We start from the raw sequence: 24,274 nt of genomic DNA on the forward strand, positions 1-24,274 counted from the left end.
TGGCACCTTTGAAAATTTTATGAGCCTGTAACTATAAGAGAAAATAAGATGAATTACATGCATTTGAACACTCAAAAAAGCTTCAGTATGGTGATGAAGTGGGAGATAATTCAAGAAAATTGAAGCACATGGGATTAGGTAATATACTGTGTGGATTGAGGATTTATTAATGGACAGAAAGCAGAGAATAGGTTATAAGTGTCATTGTTAGATTTGAAGGCTGCAGCTTGTAGCATGTTGCAGATATTGGCACTGGCACAGTGTTCCATAATCTATTTCAATAGTTGTGTTGGATCCTGGTGATTTGCGATCCGGTGGATCTTCAGAAATCAAGAATGATCCATAAAGTATGTTTGTTGCAGCTGTTTATTCAGTGTTATAAGAAAGAGGAATGACAAAGTTAAAGGAGCACAGAAGTTGTGGTTGTCTTATACTAAAAATTAGCTCAGACTAGACAGATAACAAACAAGAATAATGATCAGAATAACCTATCAAAGAGCCAGATTCAGTCACATGACACCTGCTTCTGAGTAGTTGCTAGGAAAATACAAAATCAGCTATACTACAATTACTGAAGAATTCACTGAACAATTACATGTATAGTATATAGGTAATTACGTAAAACTGCAAGCAAGCATACATAGGAAAAGTTGAATTACAAGAAAAATAACGATTTTACACTCCAATAGTTGAGATAAGGGAAGCGTAATATATCAAAGTTTGCTGATTTTGCAAGTCATATGGCAATGTGAGGTTCATAAAAAGATTAGCTTGTTACATGTAAATCAAAATAGTGAGACATACAGAGAACACACACAAAAGTTGCTGGTGAACGCAGCAGGCCAGGCAGCATCTCTAGGAAGAGGTGCAGTCGACGTTTCAGGCCGAGATCCTTCGTCAGGACTAACTGAAGGAAGAGTGAGTAAGGGATTTGAAAGTTGGAGGGGGAGGGGGAGATCCAAAATGATAGGAGAAGACAGGAGGGGGAGGGATGGAGCCAAGAGCTGGACAGGTGATTGGCAAAAGGGATACGGGAGGATCATGGGACAGGAGGTCCGGGAAGAAAGACGGGAGGGGGGGGGAAACCCAGAGGATGGGCAAGGGGTATATTCAGAGGGAGAAAAAGGAGAGTGAGAGAAAGAATGTGTGCATAAAAATAAGTAACAGATGGGGTACAAGGGGGAGGTGGGGCATTAGCGGAAGTTAGAGAAGTCGATGTTCATGCCATCAGGTTGGAGGCTACCCAGGTGGAATATAAGGTGTTGTTCCTCCAACCTGAGTGTGGCTTCATCTTTACAGTAGAGGAGGCCGTGGATAGACATGTCAGAATGGGAATGGGATGTGGAATTAAAATGTGTGGCCCCTGGGAGATCCTGCTTTCTCTGGCGGACAGAGCGTAGATGTTCAGCAAAGCGGTCTCCCAGTCTGCGTCGGGTATCGCCAATATATAAAAGGCCACATCGGGAGCACCGGCCCTTCCTCCACTATCAACTCTGCTCTTAAACGCATCTCCCCCATTTCACGTACACAAAATCATTCACTCCGTAAGGAAAAAATACTGAAAAGCATTGTTTTTATTTTAAGTGGGAAAGGTTGAAGATTGAAAATTTGTCTGTGTTTAGTGAGAATAAGGTGTCCTTGTGCATGAATCATGTAAAGTGGACATTCATGTTAAAGTTAACATGTAACTACAGTAAGCAATTTGAAGGCACATGGTATAATAAAAAAAAATAGGATCTGAGCACACAAGTAGCCCCAGATGAGACTACACCTTGGATGTTGTGTGTAAGTCTAGTTTTCCTATAGGGAATGCAGCTCACAACTTTGTATACAAGATTCTGGTACTATGCTGTGTACATACATCTGGACACATATAAGGTATTTAAACCTCTGATAACCATCATAAGTCTGAGAGGGCTCGAAATCATACAATATGCTGAGGAGACTTGACAAGATGGATCCTGTAAGGATGTTCCTCCTTGTGATGGGAAAGTGAAACCAGAGAGTCATAATTGCAGAGTCAGGAGTAACATAACTAAGATGAAATATTTCTCATATCTGATGGTCAGAGAGAAGCTGGAGAGGCTGGGCTGAGTCATTAAATATATTAAATCCTGATTTTTTTTTTTTAACTGTAGAGGTATCAATGGCTTTGGGAATTGGGCAAAAAAGTCAAAATTAAGCCACAGTCGTATTTGACTACATTGTGGGCTGGACGAACTGTATGGCCTTTTCCTGCACCCATTTCCCATTTTCTTATGTAGTCTCTCTTGTTGCAACAAAGTGATCTGTCTCCAGTGATAAAGACCAATTACTGTGGGTACATATTCATATACATTTGTACTCAAGGAGATTCTTTCGTTCTTGCTGATACAGAAGGAAATTAAGTTTTCAGGAAATTAGGCCCCTGACACGATCAGAATTAAATCAGTACATAGCTTTGCTGTACTGAAGTAATTATTTTGCTTTTTGAAAAAGGATCTGTTTCAATTCAATTTTTCTAAATGGATAGAAGATTGTCACCATGTGCTACCTACTGAAATACATAGGTGCCAGTGAGTAAAAGACAGAGGATGCTCACAGATATGAAGGACCCAGTGGGAGGTTGGACAGGAGGAATGGGCTGCCTTCTGAGACATAACATGTGAATTCTAGAGTGGAAAAAAAAACACCATCAGTATTTGGGATTTTTGACCATCTTACAGGAAAGACCAGAACAGGCATTAAATATCGGTGGTTTATTTTCATTGACTGTATTGTGGGATTTTGAATAAATCTTTGTAAGTGCAGTTACTTTCTGTTTAAATTGAAATGTGTAGATATCAGTCTGAAAGCCTCTTTACAACCACTTACTGTAAACCATGAAGATGTGTGTGTGTGTGTGTGTATATTTATAAGCCAGGCAGTGTCATGTGTTCGAGAATGACTGGGGCAATAGTTAATAAATTATCTTGTTGCAGATTTCCTACAGGTGTTCTTGCCTGATTATTATTGGCACAATCATATGTATTTAGCTCAGGTTGGTGTATAAATTAACTACCTATTTTTCAGGCCAATCATGGTAGCTAGATGATATACCTACATGCAAATAATAATAACAATGAAGTTGGAAAAACCACTCCACTTTCTCAGACTAAAATAACAAAATGAATAATTAATGAAGTAGATATTTAAATTTCTAAGGCATGATCTGCTGAGAGAAATGAACAAAAAATGTCAAAGTAGTCTATTATAAAACTGCTATCAATGGGTCAGTTTAAATTAAGGCAGACTAAAACTAATTGAGTTAAGTAGACCCTTCTTACCTACCTACCCCTATGAAAGGTCGGGAAGTAGAGCTCCATTCAGGAAACACCCCCAGCAGTGTATGGCAATACATCATTGTTGAGTGGACCACAGACAGGTAGCGTGACCACAGGTCCCTGCGCCTCTGACGGAATGAAACTGGGGGCAGAATTTTTCCTTGTGCTGAACATGTCAAGGCTTGTAACTGTAAATATCTGATATTTAGAAATTATTTTACAATAGCTCCAAATAATTAAATATTCATGCAAAAGTAAAACAAAATACATTATAATACATCCAATCCAAAAATGAAACAATTAAAAGTAAAATGTCAGAAACATTTTTTTTCCTCCTAATTTGCAGGCATGGCATCGCCATTCAAATGATGGGAACCGTGACTGTATGTCACGTCTGACTGATGTCAGATCAGTGAGATAGATTCCGCAGCATGACTGGCCTGTTCCACATGGAATCTAGCAATAGCATCTGTTATTCAGCCCATTGAAGAGAGAATGCGGCTCGACCAAGTTCAGAGAAGGCTGAATGCTGTTTTTCCTTTAAAGCTGCTGGCCACATTATTCTGCACATTTAAAGCTTACAGATTGGGAAACTAAAAGAAGGAAGATTTGCAGTTAAAGAAAGTGAGTTTCACTTGTAACTGCTTCTTTGTGTGCAGATTTGACATCTGTAAGAGAAAGCAACTTAATGATTAATATTGAAACTATATCATATAACTAGGGCCTTCCATTTGAAAGGATGAAGTTCAAGTGGGCTTATATGTGAAAAACAATATTAAGTTCAGAACACAGGAAGTAATTTGTTATACAATGGCAAACTAATGGAGGTACTGAAAATCCAAATTGAAGAAACAATAAGTATGCTGGTAATATCCAGAAGGCTTGGCAGATCTATGAAGTGGGAACACCTCTGACTATAAATTCTGGAGACAGCTTACAAGAATGACCAACACATCTGAGGCTGAAGTAAAGTTAATTTCAAACCTTTGGTAATGCTCATTACTAATTCTTCTGAATGAAGATTAATAGCATTGGGCACTTCCCTGCAATGAGTAAATCTAAAACTTTAATTATTAAGATCCATAGTAATTTACAATATTTTAATCTTTGTTTTTTAGGAATTGCCTTCATTATTTAGAGCCATAGTAAAGTAAATTGGGTGCACAGCAGTTACAGTAATACTTTTACTGTATCAATGACACAAGTATGATTGCACCACTTACTGTAGGGAGTTTGTACATTCACCCCATGACCACATGGGTTTCCTCTGGGTGCTCCAGTTTTCTCCCACATTTCAAAGATTGGTTGGTGGGTTAATTGGTCACATGGGTAATTGGGCGTCACCTGCTTGTTGGGTTGGAACGGCCTTGCTGAATCTCCCAATAAAATTTAAAAGATAAAATGAGTCATTCAGTAATTTTACTCAGTATGAATTAAAAATAGGACCTTAATGGGTTCAGTAATATTGCTGAGAAAGTAACTTACAGACCTCAGCCACCACCAAGCAAAATGAGAAAAATGTAAGAAAGAACTAGGCGGGTAAGCAATGTGGCCTAATAAGAAAAAATATCATTAGTCTGTTTAAATTTTATATTGAACAAAATTCCAGAAATGAATCAGTCTACTTTACAAATGTAGATATTCATTTGGGTTTATATCTTTATGCTCCTTTATTGTAAGTCTACTTTTGTTCTCTTATTGTCAGTCAGCCTTCACTCAAATTCCACCTCGAGTAAATTTACCACTCTACTGCATGTGGTAAACCATCTACATGCATTGTGTGATATAAAATCTGATGTCTCTATTATTTTGATTGACCCTTGTACATATTCATATGAAATAGGATGCTGAATATCCTGCCCCACACTAAACAAAGATTATGTGTACTTTAAATGACAGAAATCATTTAAAGTGAAAACAAAACAGAGGCAGTTAGAACAATTGTTCAGTTAATCCTGATGCACATTAGTCCTGTTCAGGAGCATTGGGTCCCACACCAGCAGGTTCAGGAACAGTTTTTACCCTTCAGCCACCAGGCTGCTGAACCAGTTGGATAACTTCACTCACCTAAACACTAAAACTGAACTGATACCACAACTATGGAATCAGTTCAGTGTTTAGGTGAGTGAGGTTATCCACACTCGTCAATAGTGTGGATAACTTCAAGCACTCTACAAATTACATTCTCAATATTTATTATTTGTTTATTTTTATATTTGCAAATTTTGCCTTCTTTTGCACATTTGTTATTTGTCTGTCTTTATGTGTAGTTTTTCTTTGATACTTTTGTGTTTATTTTTATCTACTGTGACTGCCCACAAGAAAATGGATTTCAGGTGACATAAATGTACTTTGATAATAAATTGACTTTGAACTTTGAAATTTGCTAAAAATTGATACCCGTTCCTCCACCATCTTTGAAGTGTATCAAATATGCATCCTTCATTTTAATCTCTTCTCAAAGTTTGATATGTAACAGTTAATTTTAGATTTGCTCATAGTGGATCTCCAACTACTGAATGTGAGTGTTAGTATATTTAAAGAAATAAAAGCAATGCAGCTAACTCTAGAGTTACTTTGGCAATGTGAAAGAATTAATATATGTATTTGAATTCTCAATATTTCCCCAATTTGGAGTTACAAAATGCTGTAGTTAGACATTTTTTTCCTTTTGCCTGATGGTTCTTAGATGAAAACAAACTATTACAGGTATAAAAAATCTGGAAATGTCAGAAATCTCAATGGGTGAAGTAGCATCTGTAGAAGGAAAACCAGGGAAAAATACAATCAAAATCAGCTGCCTTCCATCAGAACTGTCCTCAAACATGAGAAAATCTGCAGCTACTGGAAATCCAAGGCAACACATAGAAAATGCTGGAAGAACTCAGAAGGCCAGGCAGCATCTATGGAAAAGAGTAAATAGTCGACGTTTCGGGCCGATACCCTTCATCAGGACTCAGGATTCTTCACGAGTCCTGATGAAGGGTATCGGCCCAAAACGTTGACTGCTTATTCCTTTCCATGGATGCTGCCTAGCCTTCTGAGGACTGTTCTCATGCCTATTTCCCCACTTCACACTGGCACACTCTCTATCCCTTGCCAAACTCGGCCGCCTTCTGCTCCCAGGCCAGAGGATTGAACAAATAATCTTGAGAATAAAATTTGAAAGGGAATTGGCAATGGAACGAGAACTGGTGAATACCTTGTTACAAGCTGGGTTAAAAGGCCGGTTCTTCAAAATTTGATGATTCTGTTTGGAAAGCAAAACAAACTTTGCAGCATTCTCTCGGTCTACAAAAGTGGAGAGAGGGATAAAGCTTCTAGTCTTTGAAATTCTGTTTGCCCTCTTCAGCCTGGAAATCAGATAGACTAGTGCATTTTTGACATTGATTTAACCCAAGATGTATAACACTGGCAATCATTTAGGAATGAAAAGGGATGAAACTGTACAATTAGAACTTTAGTTTGGACACTTCCATGTGCATTTCACCTCATCGTGACTGATATTCTTCCTGGTTGAGATTCACGTCTAATGTTATTAATTATGTACTGCACATTTCCTTGTTAAGTTGGAGTTTTATAGTTAACCTTCTACTATTGTTGAATAGTAGAGTTCAACATTGTTGTATTGATGTCCATTTCAAGCTACATGCTACTGATATCAGGAGACTTGACTGACTGAATTCAGATTGACTGAAGGCTGTTTAAGTATCTTTCAAAGTTCAGAATGTGCTCAAACGAACATACTCATGTAATGGGTATGTCAGTGATGACAGTTGGTTGCAACTCGCAACTAGAGATGTCAGATGGCAGTGAGGATATTTTGTGGACATTGAACCATGAGGCAAATGGATACCCATGTTTTAACAGACTTATTCACAGTCTTCAGCGACACATTCTATCTAGAGCTCTCTGAAGAAAACTGTTTTAATAGACATTTTTCTATGTATAATAGTGGGGATGGCTTTGTCTGTGATGGACATCTGCCAACCAGGTACAGCCATCCCCACCACTGAGTAGATCTACAAGGAGTGCTGCCACAGAAAAGCAGCATCCATTATCAAGGAAACCCACCATCCAGGCCATGCTCTCTTCTCTCCGCTGTCATCGGGCAGGAAATACACCAGCCTTAGGTCCAACACCACCAGCTTCAGGAAGGTATCTTCCTGCAACCTTCAGGCTGCTGAACCAGCGTGGACAACTTCACTCAGTACCCAGGGCATTCCCTTCTCTCACTGTGACCATCAGGTAGAAGGTACAGAAACCTGAAGGCACACACTCAGCAATTCAGGAACAGCTTTTTCCCCTCTGCCATCTGATTCCTAAATGGACATTGAACCCTTGGACACGATCTCACTTCATTTAATATACAGTATTTCTTTTTTTGAACATTTTTTAATCTATTCAATATACATATACTGTAATTGATTTACTTATTATTATTATTTTTTTTTCCTCTTCTATATTATATATTGCATTGAACTGCTGCTGCTAAGTTAACAAATTTCACATCACATGCCGGTGATAATAAAACTGATTCTGATTCTGACCTTCACTCAACAGAACTCTGAATTGATTCTGTAACTTACAGTCTCACTTTCAGTGGTTGTACCACTCATGTTCTCAGTATTATTTGTTTTTATGTCATCTTTTGCATATTGTTTTTGTCATTCTTTATGTACCACTTTTCATAAATTCAATTGTACTTCTTTATTTTCCTCTGAGTGCCTGTAAGAAAATGAATCTCAATATAGTATACATTGATGTGGTGACATAGCGTTCAAGTTTAATTGTCATTCAACCATACATGAATACCCACGAACACAGCCAAACGAAGCAGCATTACTCCATATGTACTTTGATAATTAAACTTACTTTGACTTTAGATTTTACAAACCTGCTTTTACTAAGTTATGTGAAATTTTGCAAGATCTTTGTTCACATTCTCATGCCTGGACTGTTCTCTGTATGGAAATCAAGGTTACTTTAATTCTAAACATTATTACAATAGGATATTTCATATAGAATATATGATTCTGATTCTGATAGTAACACCATGCTTCTAGAATAACAAAGAAAATGCTGGAGGAACTCAGCGGGTCAGGCAGCATCCATGGAGGACATGGGCAGTGAGTGTTTTGAGGTCGAGACCCTTCATCTGGACTGAAAGATAGAGCTAAGTAGCCAGCAAATTGTGAGATGGCATGTCTCTGCTCTCTTTCATGATTTTCTGTTTATTGCTACATCAAAGAGGTCACCGAAGCATGCAGTGATGAATTAATGTGATTTGACTCAGGTAGCATTTCGGGCAGTGGGATTGGTCAAGGTTGCTGACTTCTTGCAGTATAGCTGGCTACTGACAGTACTCATGAGCCCATAAGGAATCCCACTAAAAATCTGGTTGTTTTCCTGGACTGGAAGTGTTTCCATTCCTTTAGTTTCATTGCTGTAGTTAATCAGGATTATCAGGGTGATAATCACACTTGGCTCATTCATCCTTGTGAAGGCTGAACTGGTGGGATCATGGAGGGATGGATCCTAAGGGAAAATTGTTTTCCTTGCTCCCTGCACCAATTCCTAGCAAAGCACAGCTGCTGAGCCCCACTTCAGTGATAACCGTGCAACTACAAAATATCTTTGGATAATGCAATTGGTCTTCTGAGAATGAGATTCTAGTTTTAGCATCAGTCCAATTTTTTTGAATTTGGTACCAGATAAAAATCAATTCAAATTAAACATAGAACGTAGAACATGATGTTGTGCCAACCTTTTATCCTACTCCTCAATCAATCCACCTCTTCCCTCCGTTTTTCTTTCATCCTTGTGCCTGTCCAAGAGTCTCTGAAATGCCCCTAATGTATCTGCCTATCCCACCACCCCTTGCTATACATTTCAGGTACTTACCTCTCTCTGTGTTAAAAAAAAATCCTACCCCTGCAATCTGTTCCACTCATCTTAAAGGATGTGCTTTGGTATTAGCCATGGGAAAAAGGTGCTGGCTGTCCACTCTATCAGCGTCTCTTATAATCTTACACACCTTCATCAAGTCACCTGTCATCCTTCTTTGCTCCAAAAAGAAAAGCCCTTTCTCACTCAACCTTTCATCATAAGAAATGTCATCTAATCCAGGCAGCATCCTGGTAAAACAATACGAGATGAAGGCTTTAGTTAGCTCAGGTTATCTTGTGTATACTCACAAACAAGAGAAAATCTGCAGATGCTGGAAATCCAAGCAACACACACAAAATGCTAGAGGAACTCAGCAGGCCAGGCAGCATCTATGGAACAGAGTAAACAGTCGATGTTTCGCGCCGAGACCCTTCATCAGGATCCTTCATCTTGTCTATACTGGCAGCTTCAATTATGCACAATTAACAAGATGGTAATAAAGTTATTGCTGAACTAAAGAATAGCTGTCACAGTAAGGTCAGGATTTATTTCAGTTTTACTGTGTATGAGTTAAAAACTTTAAAAGTGGACAGCTGTATGTAGAATGGAATTTCTCAGTAATTGCTGGCAGATTGCAGGGTTCCATGCCCAACATCTCAGTAAGTAACAGTTTCAAACAACAAGAGCAAAAATTTCTAGAGTAGTTGATGAACATTGATAGGAATAATACCAGCAATTATACTCCGCCATGTGCTTAATGTGCTCAGATGAAAAGGGTTTCTCTGAAGTTTTCAGAGACCTTATGTTTGCACACAATTGGTGTAAGTACTCATTTACCACACTCCGCTGTTCTTTGTCTATGATGCATTTTGCTGTAACACTGAGGACTTCATAAATCAAGTTCAAATTTATTGGCATCTAACTGTAAATATATACAGCCAAACGAAACAATGTTCCTCTGGACCAAGGTGCACCCACAGAACATATCACTCACACAGCTTATAAAACAAATCCACAATGACAGTAAATTAATAAATTTAATTCAAAATGCATGTGAAGTGCCCAGCGCAGGTAAACAGTAAACAGCTTGCTGACCTAGAGACAAGACCTCAGTGGTGACATGGTATTCGTTATTCTCATAGCCTGAGGGAAGAAGCTGTTAACCAGTCTGGCAGTCCTAGACCTGATACTGCTGTACCTCCTTCCTGATGGTTGAGTTTCAATGAGATTGTGGGATGGGCAGTAGGGATCCTCAACAATATTTCACACCCTTCGTTTACAATGCCTCCGGTAAATGTCACAAATAGGGACAAGGGAGACCCCAGTGACCCTCTAGGCAACTTTTACTATCCTCTGTAGGGTCTTGTGATCTGATACCTTGCAGCTTCCATACCATACAATGATGCAGCCATATGAAAGAAATGCATCTTCACTTTAATTTTAAATGTACTGAAGCAAGTCAATTACATTTCATCTTTAGTTATAAGTTATAGTTGCAAATATTATTAGTTGAAATGATCTGTCTAAAATACGATGTTTTATTTGAAAGGTTGTTTTAAATGTTAGTTCAATAAAAATGAGGTTCTAATAACTTATGTTTTCTTTTACAGTTTGCAAAAGCTGTATTGTTCAACATTTTGAAGACACAAATGATTGTCCAAGATGTGGAATTCAAGTTCATGAAACTAACCCATTGGAAATGTTAAGGTACGTTTCATTATAAAATATGATATGACTCAAATAAGGTTCTTTTAAAGTTGATAAATCAAGAACATCACAAGTTGAAATTCATGGAAGAGAAGACAAGATAAAGAACACATGGTCCATGGACTCCTTTATTGCCATGATGAGGAGCAACACCTCATATTTCATCTGGGTAGTCTCCAACCTAACTATTATCGATTATCATAGGCACTATCATCAATATCTCTAACTTTTGGTGTTTTCTCCTCCCTCTCCCTTTTCTCTTTTTCCAATCCCCACTCTGGCACCTCTTTTTTCCCTTCTCTTCTCACCCACCCATCACTTCCTTCTTTCCCTTTCTCCCATCGGTCTACTTTCCTCTCCTATCAGATTCCTTCTTCTTCAGCCCGTTACCTCTTCCACCTGTCACCTCCCAGCTTCTCATGTCATCTTCCCCCTCCCCCACTCACTTACCTTCACCCTTACCCGGTCTCAGCATCACCTGCCAGCTTGTACACCTTTGCCTCCCCCCCGCCCCCACACCTTCTTATTCTGGTTTCTTCCCCCTTTCTTTCCAGTCCTGATGAAGGTTTTTTTGCCCGAAACGTCGACTGCTTATTCCTCTCCATAAGTTCTGCCTGGCCTACTGAGTTCCTCTAGCAGGTTCTGTTCGTTGCTCTGGAATTCCAGTATCGGCAGGATCTCTTATGTTTATACAAATTTTCATGACTTTTATCAGAAGAAGAGGGTGCACTATGCAATGAGGTCCATAGTCTACAAAACCTAGGAAAGAATGCAGAAAAGCAGGTTGGTACAATAAAGCTAGTTTCAGCACAATAACCATACACATGTGGAGAGGCAGAGTTTGTTGAGCAATATATTCTGAAAGTTGATGTAAATTTGGACCATGGTATTGGAAAAAAAAGATATAGAAAGAAAAATTCCAAACTAGAGCTGACAGGATTAATGAGGACAAGCTCTTACTCATCTTCAATTCTAGAGGGTATGGAATGCAAGGAAAGCTTCTCCAAGTATGGGACGGTATTCACGTCCTATAAAGGTGGAAAATTAAGCAAATGGCATGAAGAAGGAGGAAGCTAAGTATCGAAGAAGCAGATTTAGCATTGGAAACAATGTGGGAGTTCCTTTAAGATCTAAGGTTTGATGACATTTATCATTACTAGATGCAAAGGTTTAAGGATGTTAACTGGTGTAAAATTTGATAAAGTTAAAGAATGTGGAACAAATGAAGATGTGATTCATGCCCGTCTCAGTGAGCTAATTAGGCTTTACGAGCACTGAGGACTGGAATTCCAAAGGGAGTCTTTGTTAAATTATCAGTAAATGAATGGATAAGTGAAATGATTGGTAGAAATTATCACTGATATTAAGATAGAATATAGAAGGAGTGAACAGGGCCACAGCGGTGTTATAAAATGGAGTTAGGACACTCTGGGCATATTATATCTTTGACAGAATAATTTAAAAACTAATCCCACTTCTTCAGTCTTCTCTCATGGCCCCTGTATAGTCCTCTGCTTCAAATGCTATCTTCTATTTCTTTAACTAATGCATATTATCTGTCTCAGTTGTCTCCCACGGCAAAAAATCCCAGGCTTCGGCAACTCAACATGAACAAACTTTACATCCATTAGTGACAAAAGCAAATAGTTATTCCTGTTCTTCCTATTAGAAACAATCAAACTTTTAATTTGCTCAATTTCTCTGCTCCACTGGAAAGTGCTCATAATAAAAATCCGCCTTATAACTCTAGATTTTCAGACTTATGACTTTAGATTTTGATGTTCATTCTGTGTGGCTACATTGTCTTTCTTTGTAATACAGCTTGCAGTAATATTTTACATTGCATGAATCTGTTACTTTCTTTTTACTCTTGTACTTCCTTTCTCATTTATAAAATGCCTTGGCATTTCTACTGCCTTTTCCAGACCATTCGACATCTCTCCACTGAACATATTCTTCCATTTCTTGTTTCTTTGCCATGTCAAGTTACACCTGCCTATTCTGTTCACCTGTCTATACTTCCAAGATATTATTTTACAGTTCTTTCACCAAAATACTTTATTTCAATGTTGTGTTCCCTGTATACATAAATAAAACTGAAAACATAAAATTGAGGGAAACGAGAAAGAAATAAGTTACAAATAAAGTGAATTAATGAAGGCAAGTGAATGAAATAGGAAACATAGCTTTAAGCAAAAAAAAAATCTGGTTCAAATGTTTATGTAAAACAAAGGAGAAAAGAGCCATTTCCTGGAGGTGAGTTGGGCAGGACTGTACTTAGCTTTGAATGCAATATTTATCAAAATGTGCCATTAAGGAGCTATTGTAAAATTAAAGCAAATGAGAATTGTGGAGAAAATGTTGCATTGAGTGGAGTCCTTTGCAAAAGCAAATGGTTAAGGTTGTTAGAAATCAATTGACCCAGCCTGAGGACATCTGTTAAGGTGTATTCAGGGCAATGACTTGGATTCAGTCATCTCCAACTATGATGTTTAGCTGGCCATCCATCTTCCTTTGGAAATATGGATATTTGCAGATGATTGCACAGTGTTTAAATCACTTAGTATTATTTACATAATGAATTAGCCTGTATTCAGATGGAGAAACCCTCTGGAAACAATCATGCTTGGTTTCATAAGATGGCAATCATTTTAACACTACCTGAGTGCCAGACAATAGCAATCCACAAGAAGGTAAATCTTAACCACCACCCACTGACACTCAGTGATATAACTGTCACTGTCACGGGGCAGTGGATAGTGTCAATGTTGACAAGAACCTTAACTGGAATAACCATGTAAATACTGTATCTGCTAGAACTGGTGGTATTATGTGTAATTCCCCACATACCTGATCAACCCTCTCACAGTCACAGATCTTTTCCAATATCCTCTTGGCACCAGAAATGTGTTGGAATTCTGTCTATACACCTGAATGTGCACAGTTCCAATAAAGCTCTTGGACAAAGCAGCCACTTTATTGGCACCCCCTCTACCATTTTCAACATTTTTCCTTTCCACCATCAACACACCATAGCTGCAATCTGCATTGGTTACCATTTCCCCAAAGAGGATTTAATAGCGAGTACTTCCAAAACATGTGAACTCCATCAAAGTAGACTTAAGATATGGTGATTTGAGAGATATTGCCACACTTGTGGTGGGACACCAAATAACAAACACAAGATTTTGTAGCTTTCTCAACATTATTAAATTATCAGCTACAGGATAGAACTGTGGTAGAAAGTTCTTTACCAAGATTAATGAAATTAAGGTTGCCAAAGGAAGTTGTCCAAAAAGAGCTGTTTTCTATTTAGAAAGTACGCAAGCAAGTTAGAAGAGTAAGCTAGACAAAGTTATTAAGTTTAGGAGGGTGGATGGCTGAGGTTGAGATGTTTGATGTTGTGGTGTTTGCCAAGCTTGACAATTAGCTTGCAGACATTTCATCACCAGTCGAGGTGATGTCCTCAGTGCACAATTGTTGGTGTTTCTGTGTGGGAGTGCTCATGTTTATAGAGGCCCCTGCTCAGTTGCCTCAGTCCTAATTGGCTATCCCTTCAGTTGATGTTTGAATTCTACTGGCTTGCATTTCTCAAGGACTAAGGAACCAGTAGAGACAACCGACTAAAGCAATGTGATGTACAGGATCACCTGTGGAGTCTGCAACAAGAACTACATCAGCCAGACAGGATGTAAACTCTCAACTTGTTTACAGGAACACAAACTGGTGGTACGGAGACATGATTCACTGTCGTTGATCTCGATACATGAAGACCAAGAGGGACACCACTTTAACTGGGACACTGTGAATGTTCTTGCGCAGGCAAGCACGAAGCAGGAATAAGAATTTTTTGAAGGGTGGTTCTCTCTGATAACTCCGTAAACAAACATGCCGTCTATGAACCCCTAAGAGCCAAAGAAATGTGAGCCAATAGAATTCAAAGCTCACAGAAGGGGTAGCCAATCAGGACCGAGGCAAGCAAACGGAGGCCTATGTAAGTGTGAGCACTTGCAGAAAGAAACACCAACTACTACGCACTGAGGATGTCACCTCAACTGGTGATGAAACATCTGCAAGCTAATTGCCAAGCTCGGCCAACATCACAACACCAAAGTTATCAAGTTTGGCTTGGTCAGGATCAGGAGGTCCAGGTTAAGGAAAGGAAAACAGCTGATGAAAATTTAGAGGCCTATTTTATAATTGTTCTGGTTAATCATGAACATTTAAAAACAACTCTTTCAGACTTAGAGAAATTGAAAAAAAATTTTAAAAATTGGTCAATAAATATTTGGAAATAAAAGTTTGCTTATGAAACCAATCGTTTACAAGAAATTAATTAAAAGCAGAATGAACATAAATAAACCAATACTTAGCTGTTCACTCATGATCGACAGCTCACGAGGCCAGATGTGAAATTATCTGACTCTTGAGCTGAGTGAATTTAGGCTTGTTCATCGAACAGCAGCTTGTCTGGGGCTTCCATGTTTCAAAGCACAGACATAAGGCTCAGAGACAAGCTGACTTGTGCAGAGGGCAATGCCAGTTATTCTGTATGGAACTACCAACCAGCCAGAAGTATGCTTTGGCTCATCATTAAATGAGAAAATCCAAATATTCAGTAGTAGAAATTAAGCATTTTTAAATAGATGTATAGAAAGCATTCTTTGCACATTATGCATTAAATTGACAGGTAATTTGAATGGAACATTTGAAAGTGAATTTTGATGTAAAATTCAACATTAGGTGTAACTATTCTAATCTGACTAATCTGCACTCTAGGTCTGCTTTCCTCCTCTTCTTAAACTATGCTAGAATAAGGTGTGTATGTGGCTAGATCCTATCAGCTTGTGAACTGCCCATTGCATTTCTTGCATATCATATGGCTTCAAAGCGAGGTATTTATTGATCTACTACACACAGGGCAGCCACTGACATTTGTTGTCTGACTTGCTGAGTTTTTTCACTATTGCACCATTCCGTTTACTATATTGTATCAACTTAAAAGACAATAAAACTGTTGAGTTCCCGCATCTGCAAGAAATAATTTCTGAACATTTGGAAATATGGTAATCAGACCATAAGATATAGAAGCAGAATTAGACCCTTTGGCCCATTGAGTCTGCTCCACCATTCATCATGGCTGACCCAATTTTCCTCTCAGCCCCAATCTCCAGCCTTCTCCCCGTATCCCTTCATGCCCTGACCAATCAAGTATCTACCAGCCACTGCCTTAAATATACAGAAATACTTGGCCTCCACAGCAGCCTGTGGCAACAAATTCCACATATTCACCACTCTCTGGCTAAAGAAATACCTCCTCACCTTCATTCTAAAAGGACACTCCTCTATTCTGATTCTGTGTCCTCTGGTCTTAGACTCTCCCACCATGGAAAACATCCTCTTCATATCTACTCTATCAAGGCCTTTCACCATGTGATAGGTTTCAATGAGATCACCCCTCATTCTTCTGAATTCTAGTGAATACAACCTTAGAGCCATCAAACGTGTTTCATATAATAAGCCATTCAGTCTTTTGATACAGAAGTACTTAGAAATTATTTCTTGTGATCGTGTATTCATTCTTTGTAAGTCGATTAAACTGTGGGGTAGTTAGGTTCTACATGCAGCGTAATGCTGAGTTCAGAGAGTTCAGTTGTTTGCATTCCACAGAATACAGTGATTTTTGATACACCAGGATGGGCAGCCGTTGGGATTTCATGAAGTTACATATTCTAAATGTACAGAACACATCTGGGTCAAGCTCCTGAAAAATAGTCGACAGAGTCTCTGTGAGATTTCTCATGAAGTAACTATAACAGTTTTACTGAGCCCAACTGTATTCTGTACAGCCAAAGAGAATTTGTTAGAATAGACTGTTTTATCTATAATTATTCAAACCAATTTAACAGTGCTAAGTTATTAGTACATGAAACAAATGAAGTGAAAAAGGTAACTAGTCTTGAGCGAAAAACAAGCTACTTGAGGAGCTAATGGGATAGGCAGCATCTGTGGAGAAAAATGGACATTTGATGTTCAGTTTGAGACTCAGTCCAGACCAACTGTACCTCCACAAATGCTGACTGACACACTGACTTCCTCCAGCTGCTCATTTTTTGTTCCATATTCCACTCCATGTTCCAGCATCTGCAGTCTCCTTTGTCTCCAAGCTTGCTACTCTACCCAGAAATGCTTTACTACCTTTTTTTCCAGAATAAAAGTAACTCTTAGATGATCATTACAGTTAATATGTCACTACTTAATGAGCATGCCCATATATGATTTTGTGAGGTTTTCATGATATTAAGTAGGACCAATAGGGTAGTTAGTAAAAAGCTATTTTGCTGACATAGAACACTTCCCACTTCTTGGGAGCCACACTGAGCAAAGGCAGACATCACAGAGGTAATTTATCACCACCTTCAGTGTACCAGAACAGCCTTGGTCTAACTGAGGAAAAGAGTGTGTGAAGATTAAGCTTCAACCCTGGAATAAAATTCCTAGTAGGGATTCCTGCCTCATATTATTGGGTGATTTGGACTAACTAAAGCAAGCACCTTAGCCATTGGAGAAATAGCACTGATTGCGTTAACTAGGATCTGCTGGTAAAATGGTGGCATATTCAATCGCAGTGGCTTCTACAGGATCAACCAAAGGTGTTAATTGTCTTTTTAAAACATTTTTTATGATTGCAAGACACTGCTGGATATTAAGATCTTAAAGTACTGCAGGTCTATTCCATCAGCGAGTTGCTCATTGGCTGAGGCTTGCAGCAGATCGTTCTGCTGCCTGCATCAGAGAGGCTTCAGAGGAGTTTGTGCACAAAGGCAGTCTAACAGCGAGTGATTGTCTTGGTCGCTTCTCTTGTGATCGCAAGACCCTGTTGGACATAGTTAATGTGGAATGCTGCAAGTCCAATTCACTGTTTTACTGGCAAATGGTGGGAGAGCTCATGGCCTCAGTCGTAGCGAGGACTGAGTCTCAAGCTGTGGTGTCACCTGCTTGCAGCCGCCCAGGAGAGAGGCATCGGAGTCAGTGTACTGCACAGGAGGCAGTGTGGGGTGGTGTCCCAGTATTCACTAGGCAGAAGACAAGCTGTAGTGTGTCCAACTGCAGACTGCTGCAACGTTCATGGACTCAGGGTCTTGGACTGTTTTTTTTTGTGTGACTGTATTTTACTGATACCGCATAATGTTTGCTATCTTACATGAGCTATGTGTGCCTTGTGTGTGACAGTTGTACTATGTTTTGTACCTTGGCCCCAGAGTAGCATTGTTTCTTTTGGCTGTATGTGTGGTTGAATGACAAAAAAACTTGAAGCAGGATTATTTTAAATACTTTATTTTCAAAATTTTCAAAAAAAAACAATGAAATCAACAAAAACATACCAGCTCAGACATATATAAAAAAGAAATAAACAAAAAAAAGTCATAACATTAGAAGGATGCCTATTATACAAAGCGCTCAAAAGTACTAAACATTAAATCTCAAATGAGGGCCGTGAGAAATCAGCTGGGGGGAAATTGCTCATCCGCCCCCGGCCTCGTCCAGGTAGGCAAGAAATGGATCCCAGATAGCCGAAAATTTTTTAATTGAATTGGTTCTCAAGAACCTAAGTTTCTCCATCTGTATGACTGAGATCATATCAGCCATCCATCTCCGAAAGGAAGGGGGAGAAGGTGGTTTCCATTCCCTCAAGATAAGTCTTTTGGCAGCAATCATCCCCAGCATCAGAGACTGTTGTATGGCTGCAGGGAAACAAATAGTAGATTGCGAGCAGCCAAATATAGTGAGACCAGCTTCCAAGGGGAAGGACCTTTTATAGGCCTTTGAGCACCAGTCGAATATTTTGGACCAAAATCCAGTCAGTAATGGGCAAAACCAAAAGGTGTGTGATAACGTGGCTTCCGTCCCTTGGCATCTATCACACATTGGCGAGACAGAAGGGTAAATCCTGTGCAATCTAAGTTTAGAATTTGAAGCAGGATTATTAACAAATATATTTTAGGAAAAAGGAATTCTCACTGAAATGTGTGTTAAAAAAAAAAAAAAAAAAATATCGGACAGGATTCAACATACTGGATGCAGGAAGGATGTTTTGCTCTGTCTGGGTGGGTCAAGAATAAGCACTTACAGACTAAGGATACTGGATAAGATATTTAAGACTGAAATGAAAAGTGTTTTCCGACACATGTCACAGAGCCCAAGCCACTGAATATACTCAGAAGGAAATAGATTGTTTCTAGATGCAAAAGGCACCCAGGTAATGGTATAGAGGCTACTGGTGTTGGTTTATTACTGCCACGTGTACCAAGGTACAGTGAAAAAATTGTTTTGCTTACTCTTTATACAGATCACTCTGTTTACACCGTTCATTGTTTCAGAATAAGGTAAAGTGAACTGTAAAAGCTACCAAAAGATGCAGTGCAGGTAAATGATGAAGTGCAGGATCATAACAAGGTAGACTGTGAGGCCAAGAATCCATCTTATCATACAGTCTGATAACTGTGGGAGAGAAGCCGTTCTTGAGGCTTGTGGTGTATGCTTGCCGGCCTTTGTATTTTCTGCTTGATTGGAGAGGGGAGAAGAGAGAATGTTCAGGGTGGGTGGGGACTTTGATTATGCTTGCTGCTTTACTAAGGTAGGGAGAGGTATAGATAGGTTCTGGTTATTCTGATGTGCTGGGCTGTGTCCAGAACTCTGCAGTTTCTTACAGTCACGTCCAGAGTAGTTGTCATACCAAGCCATTTTGCGTCCAAACAGGATGCTCTCTATAGTACATCAGTAAAAATTGTTAGGAGTCAACAAGGACTTGCCAATTTCTTTTAGCCTCTTGAGGAAGTAGAGGCATTGGTGATCTCTCTTAGCCATGACCGCAACGTGGTTGACCAGGACAGGCTATAGGTGAACTTGGGAACTTGAAGCTCTCAACCCTCTCAACATCAACACCATTGATGTAAACAGAAGCAGTGCTCTGCCACTCCACCCCACCCCCACCCTTCCAGGGAAGTCAATATCTAGCTCTTTGTTTTGTTGAGTTGAGGCACATGAACAACATTATATTGAATAGCAGAATAGGCTGAAAGGACCAACATGCACACCCCGAATATGTTTTCCATATTTATATGTGGACCTCTTGGCCTGTGTTCATTGAGTTTTCTCAGAAACTGGCAGGGTAGGGTGACTATATATTCAAAAATAATAGAAACAGATTACCCATTTAAAGTAAAATTCAACTAGTTTTATTCGCTGGACATTTTCGGACCCATGTTATTGCTTTATAGATGAGAGACTTTAACATGGTGCACAGCTTCGCTGTGAGGGATTGAGATCATCATTTCTTCTGTACACCAATTTATTTTTGCAAATAAAACTGTTTTTTTCCCTCAAACTCTGGAATATCTGCACATCTCTTGCACTTCAGGTATTGCCATTCAAAACCTAATTATAGAATGTTTAAAGATTAAGGTCAAAGTAATTTTTTTATCAAAGTACGGACATGTTACCTTAACAAACACAAGAGCTTCTGCAAACACTGGAAATCCAGAGTAAAACTTACAAAATGCTGGAGGAACTCAACAGGTCAGGCAGCATCTATGGAGTATACATAAACAAAGACTGACAAAGAACCAATGGAGCTAAATTGTGCTAATGAATAATGAGTACTGAGAACATGAGTTATAGAGTCCTTGAAAGTGAGTCTGTAGGTTATGGAGCCAGTTTGGTGTTGCGGTAAGTAAAGTTATCCTCACTGGTTCAGGAGTCTGATGGTTGAAGTATAATACTGGTCCTGAACTGGGTGGCGTGAGGCCTAAGGCTCCTATACCTCCTTCTCAATGGCAGCAGTGAGAAGAGAGAAGGGCCTGGATGATGGGGGTAGCTGGTGATAGATACTGCTTTCCTTGCACTGTGTTCGTGTTCTTCTTTATCCTGAACTTGAAAAATCCACTATATTATTAGTATGGTCTACATGATTCTGTGACTCTAAACATCCCATTACTCTTTTGGTATAATCTTTGTATGCATCACAAAAGATAGTTGCTCCAAGCTCAAGCAGTACTGATGGATTTATTGTAGCAGTTAAGCTTTCAAGCCTTTATATGTGGCTTTCTCAGTCTGAGGGTCGGTTATGATGGTTGGCTAGAAAGGCTATTTAGTAACCAGCTTGTCTTGAGCAAGGGTAGCTGAAGGCAGAGCAGACTTGATGGTCTGAATGGCCTAATTTTGCTCCTATATCTTATGGTTTTATGGATAGTAGTTTCTTCCTGGCAGTAGCATCCATGGACGAGAGCCATTTTTTGTTATTTACTGGTTTGCTTTATGCCTTTTTGCTCTAAGCACGCAAATTGAGCTGGACATTTGCAAGTGTTAGTCAAGCTTTACAGCTGTGATACTGAAATGCAACTTATTAGATTCAGACATTTTTTTTGTATAAATAAATAGTTGGATTAATGTGCCACCATCTGTTTTCTGTTTATCTATTGATTTTGAATCACAGCTAATATAAATCTGTAATATACTTCAGCAGATTTTCTATTAAGAGTGCAATGCCAAGAATTTTAGCCCTGTGAACTGCAGAGGCCTTTATTTGAGATTTACAATTTTATTACTACAGTCAGGATAAATTTCCTTTATTTAATTACTTTAAAATTGTACTTGTAGTGTTTATCTTCTGGGTGGTTTACTTGACGTTGGTCTCTTTCAAAAGGAAAATACCAATGAATAACTATTTCTAATGATAAGAGTTGGGATTGCTGTGGCTCAGGATATGAGTGCTAAAGAAAGTCTGACAAGTATCTGTAACCATGTTCAGCCAGTCATGCTGCACAGGTGATGCATCTCAGCATTCTCCTCAGATCCCCTCCATCAGTCGCTGCAGATGATCCCAATAAATGGCTGAAAACACTGTATAAAGGGGAGTGCAAGGGACCAGATCTTAGCACAGAAGACCTGTAATCCAGAACTAATTGTGGCTTTAGCTAAGATGTTATAATATGATTACAACACTGGAATCCACCACTGAGGAAAGCACAGCACAGAAACAGGCCCTTCAGCTCATAGTCCATGCTGAAACCATTTAAACTGCTTACTCCTATCGACCTGCACCTGGACCACAGTCCTCCATACTCCTACTATCAATGTACCAAACTTCTCTCAAACGTTGAAATTGAGCTCACATGAACCACTTCTGCTGGCAGCTCATTCCACACTCTGATGACCCTCTGAGTGAAGAAGTTTTCTCTCCTGTTCCCTGAATCTTCTCACCTTTCACCGTTAACCCATGACTTCTGGTTGTAGCCCCACCCAACCTCCATGGAAAAAGCCTGCTTGCATTAACCCTACCTATACCTCTCATAATTTTGTATACCTCTATCAATTTCCTCTCAATCATCAATGTTGTAAAGAATACAGTCCTAACCTATTCAATCTTTCCTTATAACTCAAGTCCTGCAGACCCAGCAACATCCTAGTAAATTTTCTTTGTACTCTTTCAACCTTGTTTGCATTTTTTTATATAGGGAGGTGAACAAAACTACACAAATTACTCCAAATTAGGCATCGCCAACGTCTTATAGAACATCAACATAATATCGCTACTCCTGTACTCAATACTTTGATTTATGAAGGCCAATTTGCCAGAAGCTTTCTTTATGACCTTGTCTACTTATGACACCACTTTAAATTATGGACCAAAATTCCCAGATCCGCTTGTACTACCACATTCTTCAGTGGCCTGCCATTCACTGTGTAAGACCTACCCTAGTTTGTCCTACTGAAGTGCAAACTCTCTCACTTGTCTGCATTAAATTCCATCCGCCATTTGTCAGCTCATTTTTCCAACTAATGCATATCTCTCTACAAGCCATGATAACCATGAGTGAGGTTTTTTCCCTTAAATTGGAGGCCTTTCACTAGTGGCGTACCTCAGTGGTGGTGCTTTTGGTCATCTATATTAACAGTTGGGTGCCATGCTAGTGTAGCAGTTAGCGCAATGCTATTACAGCTCGGGGCGTAAGAGTTCAGAGTTGAATCTGATATCACCTGTAAGGAATCTGTATGTCCTCCCCATGGAATGTGTGTGTTTCCTCTGGGTGTTCCGGTTTCCTCCCACATTCTAAAGATGTACCAGTTGGTGGTTACTTGGTCACTGTAAGTTGTCTCTTGATTAGGCTAGGGTTAAATTGGGGGTTGCTGGGTGGCGTGGCTCAAAGGGCAAGAAGTCCTATTCTGTATTTCAAACAATGAATAATAAATAATTAAGAATTTGGATAAGAATGAATAAGGAATGTATAGTAAGTTTGCAGATAACACTAAAATAGGTAGTATACTGGACAATGAAGAAGGTTATCAAAAATTATGGGGGACCTTGATCAGCCAAATAAGTGGGATGAGGGATGTCAAATGGAGTTTAATTTGAATTAGTACAAGGTGTTGCGTTTTGGAAAGTCAAATCCAGGTAGAAATTTCGCAATGAGTGGCAGGGCACTGGGAGTGTTGTCGAGCATGGGGACCTTGGAGTACTGTAAGTAGAGTTACAGGTAGACAGAATGGTGAAGGAGGCATTTGGCATGAGGGCCTTATTCTGTCAGGGCAGTGAGTGTAAATGTTGGGAATTCAAGGTGCAGTTGTCCAGTGCGGTGTTGAGTATTGTCTTCAATTTTGGTCACCCTGCTATAGGAAAATTTTATTAAACTGAAAATAGTGCAGAAGGAACAACTTGAGGAACTGAGTTATAGGGAGAGGGTGGACAGGATAGCTCTTTGTTCCCTAGACTGTAGGAGACTGAGAGGTGATCTTGTGGAGGTGTGTAAAATCACGAGGGCATAGATGGAGTGAATGCAGTCTTTCCCCCAGAGCTGGGTAATCAAGATCTAGAGGGCATAAGTTTAAAGTGAAAGGGGAAAGATTTAATATGAACTGGAGCGTCAGTTTTGTTTTACAGAAATGGTGGAATTAGCTGTCAGAGGAATTGGTGGGGTATGTACAGTAAGAGATTTTGAAAGGCAGTTGGATAGATACATAGATTGGAAAGGTTTAGGAGGTCATGGGCCAAATGCTGGCAAATGGAAGAATCATGTTGTTGCCTGTTTCCATGCTGTACAAACTCTATGTTTCTGCCTCTATGCCACTCAGTGAACGTAAGCAAGGGAAAGTCTGAATAATTATTCTTGATGTTCAATCACAGTACCATTGCTGAATCACACACTGAAATCATGTGGGTCATCATTGGTCCAGCCACATAAACATTGTGGTTACAAGAACAGGTAGATATTTGCCATATGAACCACCTCCAGACTCCCCAGAGCTTCCCAGAGAATGTGCTGAAATAATTTCTGTCAGCAAATGTCCCATAGCCATAAACGGTCATAAAATGAACC

At 39.3% G+C, this 24,274-nt stretch overlaps 1 protein-coding gene across 1 annotated transcript in view; it reads left to right on the forward strand.

Annotated features, from left to right (window-relative positions):
* The window catches only part of pcgf5b (polycomb group ring finger 5b), a 156,758-nt gene that overhangs the window by 90,629 nt on the left and 41,855 nt on the right, over positions 1-24,274 (forward strand). The window contains exon 3 of the mRNA XM_072239303.1: positions 10,802-10,898. Within this exon, the coding sequence (XP_072095404.1) occupies positions 10,802-10,898 (97 nt within the window). The remainder of the gene's footprint in view (positions 1-10,801; positions 10,899-24,274) is intronic.

The sequence above is a fragment of the Mobula birostris genome, chromosome 21 (genome assembly GCF_030028105.1).
Source record: "Mobula birostris isolate sMobBir1 chromosome 21, sMobBir1.hap1, whole genome shotgun sequence".
In the NCBI taxonomy this organism is placed as follows: domain Eukaryota; kingdom Metazoa; phylum Chordata; class Chondrichthyes; order Myliobatiformes; family Myliobatidae; genus Mobula; species Mobula birostris.